At 39.3% G+C, this 24,895-nt stretch overlaps 1 protein-coding gene across 9 annotated transcripts in view; it reads left to right on the top strand.

The window, feature by feature from the left end:
• The window catches only part of rgs3a (regulator of G protein signaling 3a), a 145,730-nt gene that overhangs the window by 112,694 nt on the left and 8,141 nt on the right, over nucleotides 1–24,895 (top strand). For 7 of the 9 annotated variants that reach the window (XM_071465624.1, XM_071465625.1, XM_071465627.1 and 4 more), the window contains one exon: nucleotides 17,063–17,133. In XM_071465624.1, the coding sequence (XP_071321725.1) occupies nucleotides 17,063–17,133 (71 nt within the window). Of the gene's footprint in view, nucleotides 1–17,062; nucleotides 17,134–23,036; nucleotides 23,203–23,379; nucleotides 23,581–24,895 lie in introns of those variants that run through there. The other 2 variants (XM_071465631.1, XM_071465632.1) reach the window with 2 other exon arrangements.

The following is a 24,895-nucleotide window of genomic DNA, read 5'->3' as shown; positions in this document are numbered from 1 at the left end:
ATTGGAATTTAGATTGGATGTATTCTAACAATACGTTTGAAAATAACTACTGTCAAAGATATCACTAGTGCTTGCCATTGTAAGGCACAATTTAACAAAAAGGAGAGTATTGGGCCCAGAATTGATCTTTGTGGTACTCCACATGAATATTGAGCCTTGTGGGGCAGAAGTCATCCATTAATGTAGCAATCTTTCTGTTAGTCAAAAAGATCCAGTTACCACTGCTAACAACTGCCTTTATCTGATCAGGATAGCATGGCCCGTCCATCAAATAGTGAAGTTACAAGAGCTACTTCTATAGCTGGATGATTAAGGTCAACAAAGAATCTTTTGCTTCTACAGGCACCATAATAACGCCATTAAAATGTCCAGCTAGTTAAAGGAATGACGAGTCCAGAAGTAATAAAAAAATTCCACTGATCTGTTTCCACATGTTTTTAGCCATGGTGACATTTCAGAGACAAAACAATCCTTATTTCCATCACAAGGTGAGGAAATAACGGCGTTCCGTAAATGGTCATATACAACTAAATGTCTGCATGTTGTTTCCCAGCAGATCATTGAACTAAACTCCAATCTTGCTGTCCAAAACACTCCAGTCCTTCCTCTTTTTCCAGACATCACACTATCTATCATCTTGTATTAGTTTGTGCATGTGTTGCATCCACACAGATGTTGCCGCAACAGACACATGTGGATCTTACACGGCACTTTTGGGTTAAGCAAGCCAAACATTTTGTTTATGGGGCCTGAATGTTTGTTTGAAATCTGGATAAATATCGGGTGTCTTTCCAGATGTTGGGAAGAAACAATTTTTAATGTGTTTACTGATGGTTGTGTGATGGCTTACATTCCTGCGCTGTGTCAAGGATACACTGGGATGCATAGTACAAAACGTAAATAGGTTAACAAGCCTTTAGACGTGAAAACAGGTGTGCTAACGGGTGGTGTTACGTGTTCATGTACGCACACACGCTCAGAAACATAAATAGAGTTGGTATGGTGGAATGGACACATACAGGATGAATCTTAATGGTTGTGAAATTGGTCTGTGGGTACTGTACTTCTAGCCAGTTGATCAACATTAATGTGTAATGAAGCACAAGAACTGGAATCACAAGAAGATTGTGAAGGGAAAGGAGGGGGGCTTGTGGCAGACAGTGAGATAATAATAAATTTAATAATGAAACAGAACTCTTAATCAGATGGAGGAACAACTGCTTCTATCCTTTATAATTCTGACAGCTTCAGTCCTCTCTCCTTTTTATAATAAAATCTAGATATAAAACAGTAAAAACAATTAATTAATAATGTTTTTAAGTGTAACAGTGCTAGTAATGGGGAGATGAAATCTCTTGTTTAGCTTGAGCACCATTCAAAATTCAACACTTGAGCAGGCAATTTCTATTTAATGTTGGTGCACAGCGCACACAATCAGGCCATCTGTTACTTCTGTCAGAAACAAACCTTTGCACTGCTGCACAACTAAATTAATGTTCTAAAGTCAATTAAATATTTCTGCTTTAGTCATTAAAAGAGAATGAAAAAGGAAAATTGAAATAAATTATATAGGCTTCTGTCACAACTACGGAAACAACATATTATGCTCTATTTGTTAGGGAAAAGCAACCAGGCTGAACACTACAGGGTAATCTGCTCAGCAAACAGTTCACACAGCTTCATCTGACTCACCTTTGTCCTAGGGGCTAAATCCAAAATATCAAATAGATGCACAAACATGGAAGAACCTATACAAACTATGTTGTGTATATATGTACTGACCTGTATGTCAGTTCTGTGGGCTAATATAGACTCCAGGTAGAAAACCAACAATAACAGTGTAGTATGGTACAACATTATGTATTTCTATTTGTTTTGTACCTTCAGAATATAGTGTGTCTTTCCTTGATCTTCATTAAATGTCCACTGCTCTGTGAGGGACAAACAGTTACAGGACCCTAAACATGCTATTTTAGGCCCAGATACAAAAATATTAGTAAACTTTGTGTACTGTTAAGCCATCTTCAAGTACCTCAGCTACATGTCTAGCAGGCTCCCAGCAGTCTTCCAAGACAAACCTATTAGTGGTGACCTCTCATCATTCCCCATGCCCTAATGTGCTTTTTCAATGTAGTTTACCTAATCTTAGCTCCAAGGTTATAGTATGAGAGAGAGGCACAGCGCTTGTGATATCAAGTGTGATGTGTACCTCACATGGGTCAGTGCGCATGACCAAATCTAATAATAGTTTGTTTTTTACTGAATGAACTGCATAAGAGGTTCGTGGAAACAATTTAAAAATACTAGGTATCAATGAGTGCCAACAAATCCCTTCAAGTGTTGTTTTGTTCAAATATGAAACAAAGTATATGCTGAAAGTAAATTGCATAGGGCCAAGGTGTGCTTAAAAATCAGCAGGTATTCTGTGACAGCAGTGTGACACACTGAATGGGTGGTATTGTAGGTTTTCTTCTGTTTGACTGTACATCCGGAAGGGACAAAAGGTCTTCAGGGTTGAAATCCATGTGGGATGCAGCCGGGTGGGATGTCCAGTGAAATGCTAAATGAGTACCATGTAAATATTTACTGAGCAGACTGAACGAGCTTTTAGAACAGTCAACTCAGTGTCCAGTCACTAAAGTACTTATTGACAAAAATGTGAATCTGATGGCTTTGTTTTACTTCACTGTTCACAGTGAAATTTCAATGATTTTACTTGCAAGAGTCCACCAGAAGTATGGAAGTCAGTATATGTATATATATAATTATATGAGCAATATCATATGAGAGTGTGCCAAAAGGAAAAAGTAGTTATATAAGATGGAGCAGACAGAACTTTTTTTCACTTAGGAAGGAATTCTTGCCCCTTGTTGTGAAATCAGGACATCTCCCTTAGTCTGTGTGTGTGTGTGTGTGTGTGTGTGTGGTGTCGAGAAACTTCCAGACAAATCTTATTTTATTTGGATTCTTAAAAAGGAACAGGAATGCACAGTATCGCTCCTCGTGTATGTGCAGATGAATAAAGGCTAAACAATATTTAATCTTTTTTTTTTATCATTATGTACAAAAATCCACATATTAGTGATTCCTTCCCAAGTTCTGCTCTCAGAAAAAACTAAGATATTAGTTTTTCTACTAAAAAAACCAAAAACAAACACAATGATCCTCTCACATTCTGTTTCCATTATTCCACCCAACTCTGTCCATCCTTGCTATTTACAACCTTGGCTTCAATAGTCTCGACACATTAGAGGAAGTTGTGGCTCTCTAACAGACACACACACACGTACATACACATGCAAATACAGGAGGTTAGAGCCTGTTAACCCTTGTACTGTCAAAATATGATTTGTCGCTCTGACTTGACCCTCTTCAGATGCTTACTCTAGATAAACATACCTGGAGCAAGCAACACACTGGTTTGATTCATGCTTCACTTTTCCAAGAAAAAGGACTTTAAGGATGAGGGCTAACTGATGAGTTTGACAAACTGTAAATTGGGGTCTGAAACCAAATGAAGACCGGGATAGATCAGCTTAGCCTAAAATCAGACATACTGTTGTAGCATTGCTTGAGTTTGGCAGTAATGCTAGTTTACTACTGTAGGTAGTAACTTAGTTAGCCCAGGCATGCTAATGTGTGCATATATTAGAGCAGAGCAACACACTGTTGAAGCCATTCCTCACACTCTTGCTTGTGTTTTTGGTTTTAGAGAGACAAAAAAAGACACAGCCTTTTTAGATATAGACCTTCGTTCTTACTAGAGCTCCATGCACACCATTGCAAAATCTTGACACCTAACATAACTACTTAAGATTGTTAAGCCATAATTGTTGCTGTTCAAGGGTGGGGTTTGGCAATAGTCAGCCATGTTTTGTTTGCATCTTGTTTACTAAATATTCAAATTTTTCTGGGAGTTTGTTGTCTGGCTGACGGAGACATGTGCATAAGATATTCTGGCTCCATAGATAGCCAGTCACACTGACAGTAAGGGGAAACATAATTCCCAGTTGAGCAACTGTGATAACACATAAGAGTGTTCTGGAAAGAGTTATCACATTCACTCTGTCCTTACAGAGACACTTTATAGTAACTGACTGCCGAATGAAATATCTACTTATTACATAAATTCTTCACATCTGCTTATTACATTTCTTTCTTCCCTGCCAAAAGTCAGGATCAAGTTTAATGTGGGAACATGTGTTTTTGCTATAATTCTACAGTTTCCAAAATATATCTATGTAGATGAGTCTTAGTGATGGGATGGTTGATAACTATCATGGAATCTTTGATCGCCTGAGTTCTGTAGTTTTATAGTTGTATATTTAAATTCATTTAAAGTAGTATAAAGCAGACACATAGAAAGAGGCATGAACCTTTTATTTTATGTCTGTAGGAAACATTTGACCTTAGTTTAACCAAAGGGTTTAAAACTTAAAATACCCCTGTGGGTTAAGAGTCAGAGATTTTTGCACAACACCTTCAGGATTATTGAAGATCATTTCCAAAAACAGAGTAATGCATTTTTTCTATTTTTCCCCTGAAATGAAACTTATTTGTCTTTACGAATTTAGTAACTTTTTGTGACCTCATGAGAGTTCTTCCCACACTAATCCCTCTTTGCCAGGGAATCTCCCACACAGCCAAAAAACTCGCCCCGTATATCTGTTTCCTTTCTCATTTACTCACTTTTTCTACCACTAAAACACTCACTAGGCTCCACATGGATTTAAACACTTTCACAAATCCCCACCACAAAGGCTAGCTAATACCAAGCTAATGAAGCTAGCATTCCTCTTGTTTATTTGTTAGCAATTGTTTGGCTGTTTGTGATTACTGGGGGACAGGTTTAATGAGCAACCTGGATAGTTACTGCTGTGAACTGTGTGTGAAGGAGTGTGGGAACATGCTGCTTCCATCCATTAACTCTGACATACAATGTGAACCAGGGCCATAATAGCTTCCTTTGAAATTGACACTAAAAATAATTTGCTCCTGTTGTTTCCCATTTGAACAAAACAGTCAAATACCAAATGCCAGGCTCATTAGTTGTAACTCTGTCTGCACTGTTACAGATTGCCGCCATGCATGACACTTGCTAACAGTACTGGTATTTGACAAAATAAGGGCAACAAGGCAACAGCAGGGATATTGACCCCAATGAGTAATATACATTGTGGAAGACAATATAACATGACACCTTACAAATTAAATCAGTCTGCCAAAGCCAGGAAATGGTGAGTCAGGGCAGTGTGCCAGTTACCATCAGCTGGTTTGACAGAGCATATAAAGATAATGACAATACTCATGATTAATACAATAACGCAAAAGGAACATCACAGGCAGCGTAGGAACCAACTTAGGGGAATATCCAGCAGTTACTATCAGTAATCTACATTTAATGATGTCTTTCCCGCGCAAGACTTGACGGCCTGATGTCATGGCACTTAGTGGCTGGACTTATTTCAGCAGACTCATGCTCTCTGCCCACCTCAGTGCCCCGCAGTGTATACAGTTTGGTGATAAAGTGACAGGACTTTGGATGCGGTCACCAATACAACAAAACCCTCTCCTGACGTTCACCGAATCCAAGACAGGATCCAGAAGGCCCCTTGTTTGATAGTTGTGTCTTGTGTATGTTTGAATAGAGGTGTTTACAGTGCTCGTTGCCATAGCAGTATTGTGTCTGAATCAGGAGTTGGTTACATAAATGTAGATATAGTTTATTGTACACAAGTCACACTTTGCAGTCTCTGGATAACAAATGTTTAAGGATACTGATCAAAGTTGACCTGACTCTAGATGCCACTTGCTCTGTGCCACTTGTAAGAGCTTGAAATGTGGACAATGGTAATGTTAACGTTATTTGTACAAAAAAAGCAGATAATTATTTCTTCCACCACAAATGGATTTTGTAAAGGAGACACAGTTAGAGGGAAACAATAGTGCAGTGGAAAGTGTTTCAACCAGAATAATGCTATTGAACATTGTGGTCTTGGTGGAGAGTGGGCACAGCTTCAGAAGTAAAATTCACAGTTCAATTCCCAACCCACACAAAGAACTTCTCTATACTGAATTTTGATTAGATATTAATCTAATTTAACCATGACCAAATTCTTTCATTAAATTAAACTAAAACAAACACATTTTCTTACCCTTTATGGAGTTCTATGACTAGCAAAACTGTGCATACACAAAGAGATATTTTGAGTGCAAAGATCTGACCATGCACGCATTCACATTGTCTCACTTGCTTTCTCAATGCTTTGCCCTAAATTAGCATAATTAATGAGAGTTCACTCTGGTGTTGTCTCCTGCACCACTAAATTATGTCAGTCAGTAATTGAAGTGTTAGGATAAAGTGTATATTATTTGATAGCATATATTTGATAGCAGGAATACCCAAGAGAACTTTCTTTGCAATAATTATAAGTACAGCTGTGAGTAACAAGGAGGAAATACTCTTTATACTCACTCAAGATGAAGATTTTATTAACATCTCTCAAAGATTTTTTGAGATCAGTGTTTATGAATGCCATTAAATGCTTATCAACTGCCATATTAGGAGGCCGTTTGCACATTGTTTGCAACTGTCACATGGGTAGGATACACTTTGAAAGACAAAATCTCGTTGTCCGAGTCCCGGTGTGTTCTGTCTGCCGTAAAAATTGTACATACAGTGAGATAACAAGAACGTGGTGTACTTTATCTGCATGCCAGCTGTGTGGTCCGCATCAGCACGAAAACCCTGGCTTAGTTTGAATTTTAGACACATGCAACAGTGCAGCAGCGCATACAGAAACAGGACACGCACAATCACTCACACTCCCCACAAGGCAGAAGTCAGGGTGAACAATGCTGGTGGGATGATGACATGCTGTCCTCACAGGATGGGAACAGGGTCAAGGGAACAATCAGCCCTGGAGGTAGAGAAAGGGAAATCAAAGTTCAAACTTGTTAGAATAAGGCATGCACTATGAAATAAGACATCTAATTGGGTTGAGTAACCTTTTTCTGCCTGACACTGAAATTTCCAGTCTTCACCTAAAGGTTGTTGCTGTTGGCTACTTCCTGCTTTGATTACAGTTTAGTGTACAATGTCCCACATTTAATCATACAGCACTATCACAGCGGTCCCATTCAACTTGGCAGCAAAACAGCCTGGCATTCATTCATTTCTCACAGTAAAACAATCTGCATTCTAAAGATATTTTTTTTACTCCAGTCTGTCTAAATTATTAGTTTTTTATTTTGCAATATCATCTTCAAAATCAAATTCCTAAAGTTATGGTATTTTGTTTGTGACTTTTGGCTCACTAAACAACTCACACAAGCTCTGTTTGCTCTGGTTTTGACACAAAGCTTTAATGATATTCTGCAAAACATAAAAGTCCACATGGAGCTTGACTTTTGTTTAAACATTTTCATAATTGCTTCAATCAGTTTGTATCTTGAAGGCCTTGGCAAGCAGCAGTTCAAAATTTACAACCACTGATGTGTTAAGTTTTTTTTAACTTATGCATCAGTTTACTTCTAGTGGAATTCTTCTCACATAAAAATGAATGACACGATGACGCTGCCCTTTAAAGATGCTGAGGCTAATGGTTTTGCATTATATAACAAATTCAATGAGGCGTGTGACTTGGAGTCCGGCTTGAAGTAAAAATTACAGGGAACAGATGCTTTAATCTTGTCTGTCAGTCTGCAAATGGGGGCCAACAGTAAAGTCAGATATTCCATGAGTGCTATGTGTTGTTTACTTCCACTTGGAGGTGAAGCGTGACCTTTTCATGAACGGGTGTGTGACCCACATCATTCTCAGGCTGCCGCTGTCGGAATCTCATTCGCAGCATTCCTCCCTTCCCTCCTGAATGTCATATATCTCAACCTGACACACTGCTTTCCTAGAAATTGTTCTGCTTTTTATGGAAACCAGCCCCTTTGTTTTGGCTGTGAACCCAATTTCTGTGGCTGCTAATTGGCCCAAAGAAACACCTGCACCTCACAATGCCTCACTGCTTAAAGTAGATATTACAATTATCTTTACCAAGGTGTTACCACATACAGTATAGAGCTCAACATTACAGATCTGTAAGCAGGGATTGAATGGGAGTAGAATTTGTTTCTGAGGGTTTGGCCATTAGCCCCATGTTGCAACACCAAGACATTGTGACAATGCACTGAACGTCATTCACAATAATGTCCAAACACAGTGCTGCACTCAGACATGAGGAATGCTTTTGCAGTGACCTTTCTGTACATTGACATGACTTCACCTTAATGATATATGAATGAAAAGAATGACAACTACCTGTATGACCTCTGTGGATAATGAAGTACGTCATGTCTGTATCAGAATAGCATTGCAATAAATACACTTCATAAGCATATTAAATCCAACTTGAGCATTGTAATGTTTATTATAATACAGTGCAATAATTACTGTATCAACAGTGGCTCTGCAGCTGTAATAATTAACATATTTGATGCTAACCACCAACCTACTAAACCAACAAACTAAAAACAATGGAACATCATGGTTAGAAAAGACCACACAAGGTCAGCCTGATGACTTATTACTTTTCCTTACTATTTCTTTTAGTAGTTAATCCCATTAGCATGATAGATAGAGAGGTTATAAGATGGGTTCTTGGATGTTTTCATGCATTAGGAGTTCATGAATTGATAGGAGTGTAGTGTAGTTCACAGGAGTGCATGACATGAGTGTGGCTTATGAAGCATGTTTTTAGGTGGAAAATCCATCATCTGTGCTAATAGAGTCAGACTGCAACATTTTTCAAGCTTTTGTTCAAAATTCTGCCTTTCAATAGTTAACTGCCATTAAGTTATTATAAAAACAATTATGTAATTTATGTTGGCACTGTAGTAAGAAAATGTATAATCATGGGTTGCTCCATTGTGGCTGCAGCTAATTAGGAATAATTGCCCCACTGGTGCTCCCGACGGCCAGTCTGTGCATAACTGTCAGCTTTGGAAAGAATTGCCAGGCTGCAGCCATTAATATTCCAAGCAGAAAGGTCATCAACTGGTCAGAAAATGTCAATAACGTTTTAATGGATAGCACCAGTTTCAGAACTGGGTAACATGACAGCATTTCAGAGCAGCTCACAGAGATGACGTTGTGTCAGCATTGTTCATTAACATCCTGTGACATGGGAAGTACTTATGCAGGAAGCAGCCATCTCCTGAGCTGTGCTGAATAACAGGAGGCAGAGGAGAGTCAGATCAAGTACAACACACACACATACACACACACACACAAACGTGCAGACAATGCACCTTTTGTATCTGCTTTCATTATGTAGCTTAAGTAGGAATGAGTCAGTATCCTGTGTGAAGGTCACTGAGTTTATTTTCAGATATTACTGAATATTGTGGTTTTGCCATTGTACTGAATGTGTGTGTTTGCGTGTGTGAGAGTGTGTATTAGCATCTGCCATCCCATTACATAAGGTTACACGTTCTCTCAGAATCACGCACATACACAATCACACTCCCTCGGCTCCAACCACAAGTTTACTTTACCCCAAAATTTCCTTTTATTTGTAAAGGAAGTTGGAAAAATATTTCCTGTGGCTTAAACTGAAACAATGAAAAAAACATAACATTAAAGCAGTTATGTAATTACACATCAAAGAAAATTATAGAGGCAAAGCATATCAGGGATGTTTTCTCAAAGCTTTTATGAAACAAAGGAAGAAACTGTGAGATAAAAATACTCAGAGGATCATTTTTACGAATACATTTTGTCAACCAAGTGTTATAGCCTCTTGAAAACTTTAGTAGACATCAGCTTCATATATGGATTCAATTGCCTGATAAACATAACAGCTCCCCTGCTGAGTTCAGCATTTGCTTTTGTGATCTCTCTCCCATGTTTCTTTGTTTAACCGTCAGTTTGTGCCTTAATTAAATCTTTTTTCTTTATATTTTCTTGTATTTTCTGGCTCTTATAAAGGCCCCATTGTTTCCTCAATACCCCTTGGAGACAGAGCCCAGTATTCTGTTTTTTGTCTCCTTTTACTTATTTTCTTTCAACTGTCTGGCCAAGTTCTACGAGGAAGTGCAGACACTTATCAAGAAATGGTAAAGATTATCATCAAACAACCAAGCTGCGTCCAGTTCTTTGCTTGGTTTACTAATGTCTGCCATGCAAGGAATGCTATTAAGCTTTAACATAGAAAAATAATTATATTTTTGCAAGTACATTAAAATTAGGCATGTCTTTGCCCAGGAGATAGTTTCATGATAAAGTCCCTTATTTCTGGAACCATGTGTTTTCTGACTTTGGGATCACATTCCCTCAGGCCCTCTATTCATCAAGGATCTTACAATCACTCCTGGGAGGTAAAACTAGGATTAAAAATACTCTCAATACACAACACATTGACAGGCCAATCTAAATGCAATTAGACAAATTATATTAACACAACACAGGTTTTCAATGCACACCATTGTGCACTGTTTAGCCCGGATGCCCATTAATTGTTTAATTTATCAGATGCTTTGGCTCTGCAATTGGTCTGTTCCCATGGTTTCGATCCATATTTGCAACATAGACAATGTTGCCCATTATAAAGGATTGTTCATGCATAATGTGTTGAACCGTTGTTTTTGTATAGTGACAGGAGGTGTTTGAGTTTTGAGATGCAGTAAATGCCTTCACAGTTGTTTTGTCCCAGATCATCACTGTAGCTGTACTTTCTGATGCTGTGCTAAATTGAGTTATTATTTAAAGTCAAAGTCTTTTACCTGTTATCATCTACCTAACATGTTAGGACAGCTCTGCAACTTTTAAAAATCTTGGAGTAGATAAGAGTCCTTCTGTGAGAAACATCTAAAGGCCTAAAACAGATTATCTTTACCTGTTAAGTTGTTACATAAAACAAACTGCTGTGTTGTGACAATGGACTGTGACTCACCTATCATCATGTCCCAGACTAAACCTGTTGTTGTTGGCTGTCTGTTCATTGTCATGCAGATGAAGGAGGAGGTTTATGAGCAGAATGAGTCCGTAAATAAGGATGGAAAAGCAGGAAAGAAAGAAAGAAAGACTTACACTAGGGAAATGGAAAGTGATTTTTATTTTTATTCTAACCAGTGCAGAAATTGACAAGCAAAAGTCCTCATAAATCCATACATAATGTAATGATTCATGAGTCTCATGACTACACACAGTGAGTTCCAAAAGTCTGATACCACTTTCTCATCTGAAAATGGTCTCAGACTTTTGGACTCCTCTGTATGAATGTACAAGCGGGCATTTTGGGAACATAATCCAGTATGGTCCATATTTTCTGTATAGCAAACAACACATTAAATCCAAATTGAAAGTAGTGCAGTCTGGGATGTTAAGTCACATGGAGACAATTTTAGGAATAATTTCCTCTTCTCTTTGGGTACTTTGTAGCTTCCTCATCCTGATAAACATATGACTTTAGTTAAGTCTGCCATGCACCCTTTTTCTTTTCTTAGTAGAAACTAACAGTGGATACGAATGGAGGAGCCTGAACCAATAAATGTTACTCTCTGTGTTCACTCAGATATCACCCTCACAAAAACTTTAAGGGTTAAAATCACATTTAATCCCATTTAAGCACATTAATCCCTGCTTATCATCATTTGCACATTGCAAGTCCCAGGCCTGCGAACTCCGTACACATCACTGCCAAAGAATTCTGCCTGACCTTGTATAAATATCTGACGTTTCACTTGAGCTGTGCATCTTGTGAAAAGTAAATCCAACCACTTGCATTCAGCAATCATGTTCAAGTATCTGTTGAGGTTAAATGGGCAGAATTTATTATTGAGAGAGGTACATCAAGCTAATAATACTGTAATATCTCAGTAGCTGGATAGTGATCCTGTAGTTACTGTAAAAACCTGTGTTCATATCACTCTCATCAGCATCAGAGCTGCTTTAAACCTGGGTCAGGAGCCAGGCCACGATGCCAGGTTGGTTGACATCACCACGTCAGTCTGAAGTAGAGTCTACACAGAGTAGAGTCACACAATGCCAGGAAACTGGAGTCTAACAGGTAGAACCACAACAAGGCCACACTAAATGGAATGGGTTGTTTTCTGGGTCCACATCACATCATTCAGACGCCAGCTTATTCATTTATTTTCAAATAAAAGAAGAAACAGAGGAATGAATAAGAAGGAAGCAGCCCGAGGGAGGTCTCATGAACAAAAGCAGCAGGGGTTGAACTGGTGAGAAGTTTAAATACACAAAAACCAAGATTCATTTCTTCACCTCTGGGGTTTAGGCTGTTGGAGGATTTAGAATCTGAGTTGACTGGGTCAAGAATGTTTCTGAGCCGTGTTTAGAATATTGTTCCTACAATGTGTTTGTTAGTGCAAAGTACAACTGAAGAATGTGAGTTTGTTGAGACAAAGACACAGACATTTTTGCCCTGTCCTATTAGGAAATAGCAGTCCATTTGTAATCTAACCCCCATTTCCAAACACGAGCACACACACACACACACACACACACACACAGACACACATACACACATACACACACATCTCCATGTATGTCTGTAAATGTTGTCATTAATGTCTTGAGCTTATTTTACATTGTTGGAAACGTGTTTGCCCATACGATCACCTTCACACGTGCATGCATGTATACATGTTTTGCAGCAAAGACACGTGAGCAACACACATGTAGTCAGGTTAAACCTTTATCTGTGTATCTGCACAGCCATCCTGCAATCGCTTTAACAGCGTACATCCTACACCTCAGGGGGCTATATCGTCGTGTGGTCTTTGGCAAATTCTGTGTTTTCTTACTGTCGTCAGTGAGGCATGTGAGCAGTCTATATACATAAGCACGCACACACACACAAATACACACACCTGGGTTATTTTTAGAAAAGACTCAGACTTTTTTATGCTCCACTGGCCATTGCCAGGCAGTCTGGGTGCGTGTGCACGGTAAGTCTCCTTTGTGTTTCGGGGCCTGGGTGGGATCTGGCAGTGAGAAAGTAGAGAAAAAGAGAAACACGGAAACTTGAGAATAAACCTGTAATTCTGCAGTGTTATGTTATTTTATTTATTTTTTTTTTAGCACAAAAAATAGATTTTAAAAAATTGATACCAATCTAAGACAGCTGTGTACTCGTGGAGCTCGATGAAATATCTTATGCATTTCAAAAAAGCTCTTAATACTGAGAAAAAGTTTAATATGTTTAGTATGACTCAAATAATAAGTTAATAAGTTTAATAACCCTCAAAACTAGCAGCACTATGAGACAAATGTTGTTGCAATAAGCAGCTAGAAAAAAAAGAAAGGATTGCATGCAGTTACTGCCTGTAGGTGGCACATGTGTAAAATTAACAGACGCTTTCACTTCACTTGATTGAAATGAAGCTTGATTGCCATTTTTTATTCTTTATGATGTCATGGTGTTGTAATTTGAAGAAAATTCCTTTTTAACTGACTTACCACTGACAAAACGCAGCACATGTATCTTGATTAATGGTCCTGCTGTCGGGCGTAGACAGGAGATCTGGCACTGTGTGTGAGCGTGAATAACAGGGAGACAGGAGGTGAAAAGTCAGGATACCATCTACATTACTCCTCTAGCACCTCTGCAGATGTGGTCAGCAGTGGATGTGTGTTGATTCATTTGAACAGTATGCATGCATTTCTATGAAAACTTCCAGTTGTAACAAGAAAGCAGACACATTTCCGTGTGTGTGTGTGTGTGTGTGTGTGTGTGTGTGTGTGTGTGTGTGTGTGTGTGTGTATCCATGTTGAGCTCATCCAGCTGGAACATGGCAGTCTAGTGTGAATGAGCATCCAGTCCTTACATGAAGACAGCTAGTTGAACAAAGGCTGAGCCGACAAGCAGGCTTCCCCTTTTGATCTCCAGTGGCTACAAAATATAATTTGTTCTCCTGATACCTCTGAATAATCCTGTCCTGGGGGCTACATGAAGACAAATGTCCTTGGAGAAAGCAAGGTCTGCATCCTTTTCCAACCGGTTTCTGTGTTTTCAGGGGAAAGCCTGGCTGACAGCACAATGGGGACCAGGACTCCCCTGTTGTCCTGTACCCTCTGAGATTAGAGGATAGATTTAGAAGTTTTTCTTGTCTCTCATTATCCTCTGTGACTTAATCCCTGCTCATGTAACTCAATATGACTTTTGTTTGTGCTGGAGGGATGATTCAGTTACATGTCAGTTCCCTAGAGCTGAAGAATATATATCCAATATCTTATTGTGTTGTAAGCACAAATCTATTCTGCAGAGTGAAATGAACAACTCAAATGCCTCAACCTGTGTGGTCATCATATCCACATTACTGGTGGACTTTTCTCAAACATTTCTTTTGTGTGAGTAACTTCAGGCACCAAATATCGCCACACTTTCACTATCTTTGGTAAAAAATATCACATTTTGTTGATATTACTTTAGGAATTAGTTCATAAACATACACCAAGTCTTTTCAAAGTAATGTGAATAGACCCCCCTCCACACACGCACACACATGCACCCTCACACACACACTGTATAGTTTGACAGGTCTTTATACTCATCAAAGAGCAGCTCTAAATATATTTTGTTCCTGTTCTTAGCTTGTACTTATTTTTAGACAGCTCCTGAATAACATACACTCATTCACCTTTCACACTCAACTGTGACTTCGGTCAGAAAGTGTTGCATGTACGTTTCCTCCAGTGACAACCTGCATCTCATTTGGAGGGTGGAGTTATGAAAGGATGTACCAGAGAGACGCCCTGCTGCAATTGTGAGGGGAAAAAAAGATTCTCGCAGACAGTAGGATTTGTTCATATACAGTTCATATTATCACACAATAAGGATGCTACAATTAACAGTGTCGAAAGCTGCACAGGCCAAGGTGCATTAACACACCGTGCTCACCCACAAAAACCTGACGAGAATTTATAAAAACTGTTTTTTATTACATTCTTGTCAAAAACATTATAGATGAAAGGTAACTTCAAAATCAGCTCATATTCACTGAGATCTGAAGGATGGGTGAAGGTTGAATACATGTGATCTTTAAACATTCAGGGACAAAACCATATAAAATGTCCAAGTTTAAAAAATAACATCCTAATATTTACAATCATATGTTGCTAAGAATTTAGCATCAAGCATTAATTTTTTATTCCGAATTATAATAAATGAAGGGTGAAACAATTCACACTGAAAACCACAAAAGAATTAATGTTTTATGTCTCATGAAGCAATTTCTTCTAATGGTTTAATCTCCTCTCCTCATGTTTTTCTGTGTTCTTTGCAGTTGTCAGCCACTTAATTAGCTTAATACATGTGATTTATCAACAAGGTTCAACAACAACAATGGGATATTACTTTGGGCAGCTGGTGCATGTAGGGTGACTCAGCATAGATGGATGCTTGATGCAGGAAATGTTTGCTCAACATTATTGTTTAAATACAACAATGGTCCCACAACCACAATGTACACACATACATTCTTACTGTATGCAGGCACAGTTGGATTCACAAAGGCATTCACACACAAGCACATTAGTACGCATTCATGTAATGCATTTTTAGCTTCGACTGAACTGTGGCCCTGAGAGCCCAATGAAATGCAAATACATTTACATTCACATTTACTCATTTGGCAGACGCTTTTATCCAAAAAATGCTGCAAAGAACAAACCAAATACTGAAAACACAAACAAAATACTGAAAACAACTAAATACACAAGCATGGCATATATACAGCAAGGAGCTACAAATGCAGAAAAAAGAAAATGTCTTTTCTTAAGTTGCAGTTTCTGATCTCTGAGGGTCACCATCTAACCCTAGTTTTCTCAGCATCCCATCTACAGTACATGACTAGCCCTATATGCTCAGTATTCTATCATTAAAGAGGTACTCCACCCAAACTCCATCTTTGAAACAACACTGACCCACTGTAGGCTTGAAAGGTGACTGTAAAAAGTTTGTGGCTTCCTCACTGATGAAGACCGACAGCTGTTGTCAGCTTGAAATCAGGCAGTTACAATAGATTCTAATGGTAATAAAGTGTTAATGGTGGAAATGTGTGGAAAAAATAAATATGAAGAGCTAGGGATCTTTGGGGTTTGAGAGATTTGTAGAGATATTTTGATTGTCTTTTCCACCATGAGACCTTGTCACCTTTGGAATCCATTGTTTCTGACTGAATTCAAGCTGCTGTTCTCCCTCAGTGAGGAAATTACAGCCTCCCTACAGCCAACTTTAAGACGTAGGGTGAGCATTTTTGGGTAGTGTAACACTTAAACTTCACAACAACTCTATGAGTAGGTGAAGGGCAGCCAAAAATGTCCTCACTCCAATGGCTAAAGCTCAAATTGGGTCTCAGATCGACATGTGTTACCCGCTGTGGCCAGTATCTAGCTCAGATTCAAATGTGTGCTCCTGTAATACAATGGCTCATTATTTAGAGCCTCTCTCTCTCACACACACACACACAATGGGGCAGCTTCAGGCCATCAGATTAGTGAAGATTGACCCTTTCCCCACCCCGGAGCAATTTCCCTTTTTTCTCTTAACCAATCAAAATGGTGGGTTGGCAGAAAGTGTAATGTGAAACCGGGGTCTAGGCTCAACACTTCAAACTGAGGGCACAGCTGGAGGCCAACAGAAACAACAGCCGTAGACTTTCACACTCTCACACACTGATTTTCCTTACTTTGTTGCACCCAGACAGACCCTGTTTACAAACACAATCTGCTTCATACACAGCCTGTTTTATCCAGCAAGATACAGAAACATACCTCAGAGGGCTTTGCCATGTGGGACTCACACTGTGGACTGCTGCTATGGATTAACCATTTTGGTGACAGGCTGTGTGTGTTACAGGCTGGATGCTAGTCTTGGTTTAGGGCAACTGGACACACCAAGGACTTACTAGCTTACTAGCCTCTCAGGTTGTCATTGCCTATTGGAGCTAGTTAAAGCTAGCCACCATATCTGCATTAAGCTACAGGGCCCTCTTTCTGTGTGGAGGGCGGATGATGCAGTGTGTGCTCTCCTTCCTCTCCCCTCAGCTGAGCTCCGGATCCCCCTGTAGTTGCGAGGTTGGCCCTGAAGGGACAAAGAAGAAGAAATCCAAGAACCTGTAAGTACTCAAATCTCAAATGAATCTTTCTGTTGCGTGTTTGTTCTTTGTGGTTATTTTCACTTTTACCATGAAAGTGCTGAAGCTTTGAATTGTAGATTTCGAATAAAAAGAGAATTCATAGTAAATGTTTGAGAAAAATAAGGCATGGGAATGACAGTGAATTAGAAGCAATACACTAATTAATCCTGCATGGTCCTGATAACGACAATAGCATTTACCACCTCTGAGTTCACAGTTCAGTCACCAGACTTTTATTTTTGTGCGGTTTTAATCAACATGTGTTTCCAGTAAAAGGGTACAATTTTCACACGCTGCTTTAATGTCCATTATTTTAAGAGGATGTCAGTACTTGTGTCCAAACTAATGGCCAATGATAATGACTTGTTTTATAGCAGCCCTCAGGGGGTTAATTGAGATATTAGGACCTATTCTGACAATGTGTCAGCATGGGTGTGAATGGATTAGAGAATGGAAGATGTTAGGACATGTCCACAGGAGGATGGCTAAACGTAAAACCTCTCCTTCTTGTGTACATTAATTTAGATTCATTTAGGGGGATTGAAAATAGGTTTCAAAACTAGGTTTGTGATTCTGCTCCCTAATGCAAACATTGTGGCATTTAAGTATTGTAATGGCAATTGTAATGGTCTGTGCATTGCCTACACATTCATAGACCTGCCAATGCAGAAGCGCGTTTTATCCTAAAGGTGGCTAATTATGTAACGCTGACTATAATCTACATAATGAAGTGGTAAATGATGTGTGCGCTGCCGAGGAGTGTGGTACCATATGGGTCTCTCACATTCTCAGTGGTGTGAGGAGTAAGGTGTGTCTGTGTGTGTGTTGAGTGTTTGTTTGTGTGCGTCAGATGTGTGTGTCGACGCCTCAGTAATTCATCAGCTGTTGAGTGAATTTTATTCACGCTCCAGTTAATCAAGATGAAAGCACATTTCACGCCGTGAGGACAATAAAACCACTCAAGCTGGCTGTCCTCGGGTCTGATAGCTGCCCATTCTTCTGCACAAGCTGCATTTAAGGTTGTTTAGTTAACCAGCAGATTAAGTGATTAAGATTCCACAGCTTTTTTCTTCTTTTTAACCAGAGTCCCGTGTATGTTGCATTTTTGTCAGGTGTTGCAAACAGCTTCAGCTCAATTGTATTTGCTCTAATAAAACATGAAAAAATACAGAACTGAGTTTCAGGGATAAGAAGTGTGCTCTTTCTTCGCTTTTATTGTAATTTTTAATCCAGCATGTGTGCTTGTTTTTGTCAATTTTATGAAATGAAAGGCGTATTTCCAAATCAGTGATTGATTTGTGATCACTTTTGAACAAGGAATTGCAATAAAGTTGGTTTGAACACTTCATTATTGTAACATCAAACAGGATTTGCTGAGTTGGTTTGTTAGTTCTCACAGCACTTTCAAGAAGAAAGAATCCTTTGATTCAATTCAGCCATAGACTTGATACACAGAAATAAAAAGCAATGTAGTATTGACTCATTTATTGACATGGGTCATGGTTAGCAAACAGTGATTTGCTACCTAGGAGTGGGTAGACAAACATGCATCACAATGTTAGCTCATCGAATATGACACATCACTCTGCTGTGTAAAGGATTCTTTTTTAGGTCAAAACCAGAGAAACTATGATTAAATTAAATGAATAGTCATAATAAATTGAAGTGTCCAAATGTAAACAACAGCTTGTACCAGTCAAATGATTTCATCAAACTGATTTGCTATGATTTGCTTATGCTTCTCAAACACTTTTCTTTTATGTAGATGTGAGATGAGACACAGAAGCTAGATCTAAAAATGTATTGGGTTTTTGGATGCTGTTCAAGTCCTCCTCTTCTTTATATCCCAGTGTGGACACTTGAATTATTGCCAGGTCTTATTTCATGACTTTGTGAGTCTGGTAAACTGTGTCTACATTTTATTATGTTGGACCAGAATCTACTTTTTACTTGTTCCTGTGCTAGATGGTGATTGGTTGCTCTGTACACACCTAATTGCCTTGCCAGGTGCAATGCTAATTACCTTAAATGGGTTCATCTGTGGTTTTTGCTATTTAAGAGCCATCTTCAACTGCATAGTTGTGACACTGATGACGGCTGCATGGAAGAAAACAGTTTGTCTTCTGTAGCTAAAGTGACTTCCTGTTGTTGATGCAGCTCTCCTCTGTCATCATTAGTCAATATAAAAAGGATAACTCTGTAACCTTCTGTGGATGGTGGAAACTCTACATGTTAACACACTTCTAATCCTTGTTTCCATTCAGTTCTCAACACCATTAGCCTGTTGTCATTGATGGAGCTTTCTTTATTGTCCAGTATTTTTTTTTTTTTTTTTTTTTTTTTTTTTTTTTTTTTTTTTTTTATGCCACACTGTAAACCTATATCAGGGCCATTAATCTACTCCATCATATTAAGTCACAAAAATAAACATACTGTCAACACAATATCTTTCTAACTCAGGGGAATACCAATGCAATATGTTGCTCTCTGGCTATCCTATAAAACCAAGCATGAAGGAAATTGAATTATTTCCTCCACATGTTGGAGACTGATCTATAACATATAGAGATCAAATGGAGCAAGTAGATGTACATCTGTATGGCAGAATCATGCTAAGATGCGGCCATTTTTCAGTCAAGATAGAATTTTGTACATTGCATGCTGTGTGTTTTTAAGCTTTGTGTGAGGTAAAGTTGATAGAGATGAACACATGGACCCAAACAGATGTAGACCTCAGCTTGAGAAGACACAAATTAGAATCAAATTCTTTACTTCTTAGGTTTGGGCATGCAAACAGCCTTTAGAGTGAAGTGAATGTGAAATCATTCAGTGGAGGGAGGAGGTTTCTTGTGGCAGACACATTCATTTGGTCCTGTCTGGGGGGCAGAGATGGTGATCCTGATCGATTACTCCATGTTTTTGTCTGACACTTTTTTTTGGAGTGGTCTCAGTCTGGTGATTAGTATCACTATAAACCCTCTTCTCCGTGCCTTAATCTACATAATCACCTCTGAATTAAACAAATCTCAATACACAACATCAATAACCATTGTAGTAGAGGACAATAAATAGCATTTTTGCACTGAGGTGAAGTGGTACTTGTATGTAAAAGCACATTACATCTGTCCTGTTTGAAACAACCTCTCTCCACTGCCACAAAGCACTTGGCCACAGCACAGTGAGTTCATTGTTTCGCCTTCACTCATGGATCATTTACAACAACACAGACAGACTGATCCTTGACTTCTTTAGCATTCATTCCTTCTTCTTTACTTTTTCATTTTCTCTCTTCCAGCATGTTTTTCTCTCTTTTCCTCATCTCCTTTTTGCACATTTTGCTCCCTGTGTCCCCTTTTGTCTGGATCCAGCACAGCTGTTTTCCTGAGATTGTCCACATTATCTATGCCTCTCCCCCCTCCATTATCACCTTTTGTTTTTACTCAGTCCAGGTGTTCTGCAATGAATCTCTGCACGGCTACACTCCCTCCATCCGGCAAGTTCAGTAAAACAATAAACACTATCAGAGTAATATGTGCAGAAATGTGAGTTTTTTAACAGATTAATCTAAGTTTATCAAGATGATGGTACACGGAGGGAGACCATTTCATTTTTGGTGTTTTTTACTACCAAAGCAAACAACCAATCCTGCAGAGATTAGAACTGGTATTCAACTTTGATTCGTAAGGCAGGAAATACAGGCAGATGGAGAGGGAAGAGGAGAGCAGAGCAAAGGGCTGAGAGGCGGCAAAGTGTTTATTAGAAACACATCACAAATTACCATCTGATGTTTGTGGTCCTCTGTCTGACATCCAGTCTGTATGGTTGTATTTAACATCCTGTACATACATATTCTTGTCAATATTGATAGGTGGAAAGTGGTGTTTTTCACATAACACTGGTTCTTTGCCATCTCTGGTAGCAGTTCCCAGGCAAATAATTAATATCACTTGGGTGCTTTGCTGCCAAGGTGCATCTAATGTCCCCTTTTGTGCTGTGAAGGTTGGCCAAGGTGGATGTCATTTGTCTAGTTAAACATGATGTGCACTGACCTTGTTGTAGAATCAGTGTTGAGATTATGTGAACCACTTCAAGCTGTTATGTCTGTGAATAGTCCCAGTCATCCAGGTTATACAAAGACCTCTGGAAGTACTAAATTAAAGTTAACTGGACTTTCTGACACTGGAATTTTTCCATCTACTACTTAAAAGTGCGTAATAAACACTAAGAAAAAGCAACTGGACATCAAGATGTGGAAATCCCATGGTTTGAATGACTTTGACTTCATAGTAATTTGTTATACCTATGAAGCCTTAATGCAAGAGGCCAATGGGTGTTGGTGTTGATTTGTAGTTGACCATCAGATTTCAATTGTTGTTACCACCACCACAGTGCTAAATGAATTTATTGTATATGATCAGGCAATAAAGTGCTTTAAAAGAGCTTTCCACTCATATAGCATTGCATTCTTCTTATACTGTGGTAGTCCACACATTTGTCGTTCTTGTCAAAACCGACACTCCACGGTAATGTGACAGAGGTCTGTTGACCTGATTATCTTCTAATGCCACGCCCCCAGATTTTCAAAAATGTTTTCAGCCTTAACTGGCGCCTGCTCAAGTGACATTAGTTTATCAGGCTTTGCACAGCTTCCTCTGGAGCCACAAAAAGCTTCATACAACTTTTCTCATGTATGCAGTAATACCCTCTAACATCTGAACAGAGTTCAACTCTCCACAGTAACTGTTAACTCTTTCATTTACTTTGTTATAGAGAGCCATTGTAGGATACATACATACAGTATTTATAGAACTGGACTAACATCAAAGGTGACTAATGCATGCATTTTCAGTGTTTACCTTCATTCATTCACAGAGTCGCGATCACAGATGTCCATCCATACATTAGCTGTACCGCTTATCCCTATGGGGTCGTGGGTGGGGTACACCCTGGACAGGTCACCAGTCTATCACAGGGCATCCACACACACATTCACACCTATGGGCACTTAAGAATCACCAATTAACCTAATTTGCAGGTCTTTGGACTGTGGGAGGAACATAAGCTCCACACAGAAACAAAAACACTCCCAGGCCCCAGATTTGAACCCAGAACCTTCTCATTGACAGTCCTTAATACTGCGCCTCCGTGCCACATTTGACTTTTAGATGTGTGTTACTGGGTGAGACTGCTCAATCTTTGTTTAATTTCCATTATATTGCTTTCACTATCAACTACCTCTACCAGCACTGGAAATGTGATGAAAACACAAGCAAGCGATTCAGGCCAATCATAGTTTTTGCGGCTCTCATATTTTGTCGTGGGATAGCCGCTGTCTACCATAAATCAAGCATTAGCATTTCTAATTACATTTATGACATAACGTTTAAAATGTGGCTAAAGCCCCTCAGACAATGTATTTAAAAGAAAAATAGTCATATTGAAAAGATTTTTGAATTTATCTATTTTGAGTCACATGGACAAAAAGTTGAAAACCAGAACAACTAGAAATGAAACTTGTAGTTGTGTCTTAAAACGAATGAGTAAAATAAAGTGTTTTGAGAACAAACACCCAGTGCATAGAAACTACTAAAGAACATGATATGTGTCAAGTCTTTCAGCCTGGTAGCAGATTTAACAAAGAGCTCTTACCGCTGCTTGTCAGTTTTGACAGATAAACAGGCCATTACAGTAGTCAAGTAATTTCTTTTGCTAAAAAGATAAATGTCATCTCAACTCACGAACCCATAAAACTAAAAAAACTGTCCATGCCTCAGTGGAAGGAATCTATCCTCTCAAAACACTGAATGGTGATTGGGTGAGCCCAGGGTCCGCCTTCCCCAGACCCCTCAGGACTATATAAAGCTTCACCACAGCCTCTCAGGGGTTAGAGGAATGTGATAGTCAAACAAACCCCTGGGCCCCGAGCACCAGCAGTCTTGACACACGCTTACATGCTGTCAAATTTCCACACACACCAAGCGAACCTGCGTACGGGCCGGCACCCATGTTTCATACTATGGTTGATTTCTCAGAGAAGTACCTGGAAAGGTAAGAGCAAGGCAGTGTGTGTGTGTGTGTGTGTGTGTGTGTGTGTGTGTCTCTGTGTGTGTATGAGTTCATGTGTGCTTTAATTTTCACTATCAAGTATTAGAAACATCAGAGGGGAGGGCAGGAAGGCGTGGGTGGGGGCTGCTTGGCATCCCACGGGAATAGTTGCTCTCGAGCTGGTAGGAAGCTCTCTGACCTCTACATGGATCTCATTTGACAGTCGCAGTGAGGGAGAAGAATCCCCCGTGAGGCTGAAGCACTCCAACTATTTTGGAGGAAGAAGCTTTAACTTCTAACTTGAGGCTGCCCCTTGTTCTTATTATACGCAGCCTGGATTTCAGGAATAGGATTGCTCATGTGGTTTTTGTGGCTAGGAAGGTGAGTTTGCTCAGAAATAGAGTTCTTTTTTTGGTCTTGATTGAGGGAGACGATGAATGTGATGGTGTTATATTTATGGACAAAATTTAGGACAATTCCCTTTTTCACTGTTCTTCTAGGAATATTGCAGAATGACTCTGATTTGTAGAGAAGGCGTGCCTTCACTTTCTTTCTTACTGTGTTGTATTTAATGTTTATGGACACATTACGTCTCTGAAATGTTTCGTCTGTGGAAAAAGTATTGAACACTCACAATTTGTTCCACTAGCCCAAATAGTGTTAATGTTATTTAAAGTGTTAGAGACACACTGACACAACCCTTGACCCATTATACTCACACAGAAACAGATTCACAAACAGGCTCACACGCTTCCAGTGTGTTATTTGTATTTTGTGCCCTGTACTCACTTCAGAGGCACACAGCCTTCTGTAAATAGAAAGTGGCAGAGGGAATGAAAACATGCTTGAACGCTGCTGCACTCACCGCCTGTATTTCAATTCCTCCTCTGTACTCAGTGCTGGATTTCACAGGTCAGGCTTTACAGAGGGTGAACTCCCCTGTTCCTTGTGGGAAATAAAGCCTTGTGTAGCAAACACAAGTCGCAAAGTGGGATGAAATGGGGCAGTGGATTTGGCAGGTGCTTGTGTGGTACATTGTGATCTGCAGTATGTCTGTCTGCGGCTCTCCCCCATGTGCTCCCAGAGCCTTTCCCTGGGAGTGCGGCCTACTTTTCAGAACACCAGGAATAGCCAGCAGGGTGCTATTAGTGCGTCTAATGTGAGCCAAGCAAAGAGGGAATAAAGAGAACAGAAACCTGCAGATAATTGCGGAGCTAAAGACCACTCACTCCCTCACTCAAGCACATAAAGCGGTCTCTCTTGTACAGACTCTCAGGTGTGCGCACACATTATGCCATGTGCTGCAAACATGGATATGCTGTATATCGTTTGCTCCTGCAGCAGCAGAGTATACACATTCATTTAGTAATCTTCTGCAGAGCATATGTCAGTCTTTTATCAGATTAAAGTAATGGCAGGAGTGAGTGTATGTAGTAAATCAGATGGAGTGTGATACATTGTTAATGGCATTAGTGCTGGGGAGCTATTAGCAGCTGAAGAGATACAGTGAAGAGGAAACTGTAAACAGAAAGGTGCTCTCTATTTAAAGTGAGACTGTGAGGGGATCCATTAGCACATAAAGAGCAGAGGTGCAAAGAACACTGGTTAAATAGAAGTTCAAGTATAAGTACAGCATCATTACAAAAAATGGACTCAAGCACAAAACTACTTTCCACCTCGGATATTAAACAAAACG

This window comes from Trachinotus anak, unplaced genomic scaffold (assembly GCF_046630095.1).
Source record: "Trachinotus anak isolate AG129_WGS33_773 ecotype Australia unplaced genomic scaffold, CSIRO_AGI_Tana_v1 ptg000028l, whole genome shotgun sequence".
Lineage (NCBI taxonomy): Eukaryota > Metazoa > Chordata > Actinopteri > Carangiformes > Carangidae > Trachinotus > Trachinotus anak.
Note: the sequence above shows the minus strand (reverse complement) of the source record. Positions and strands in the feature narration are given on the sequence as shown.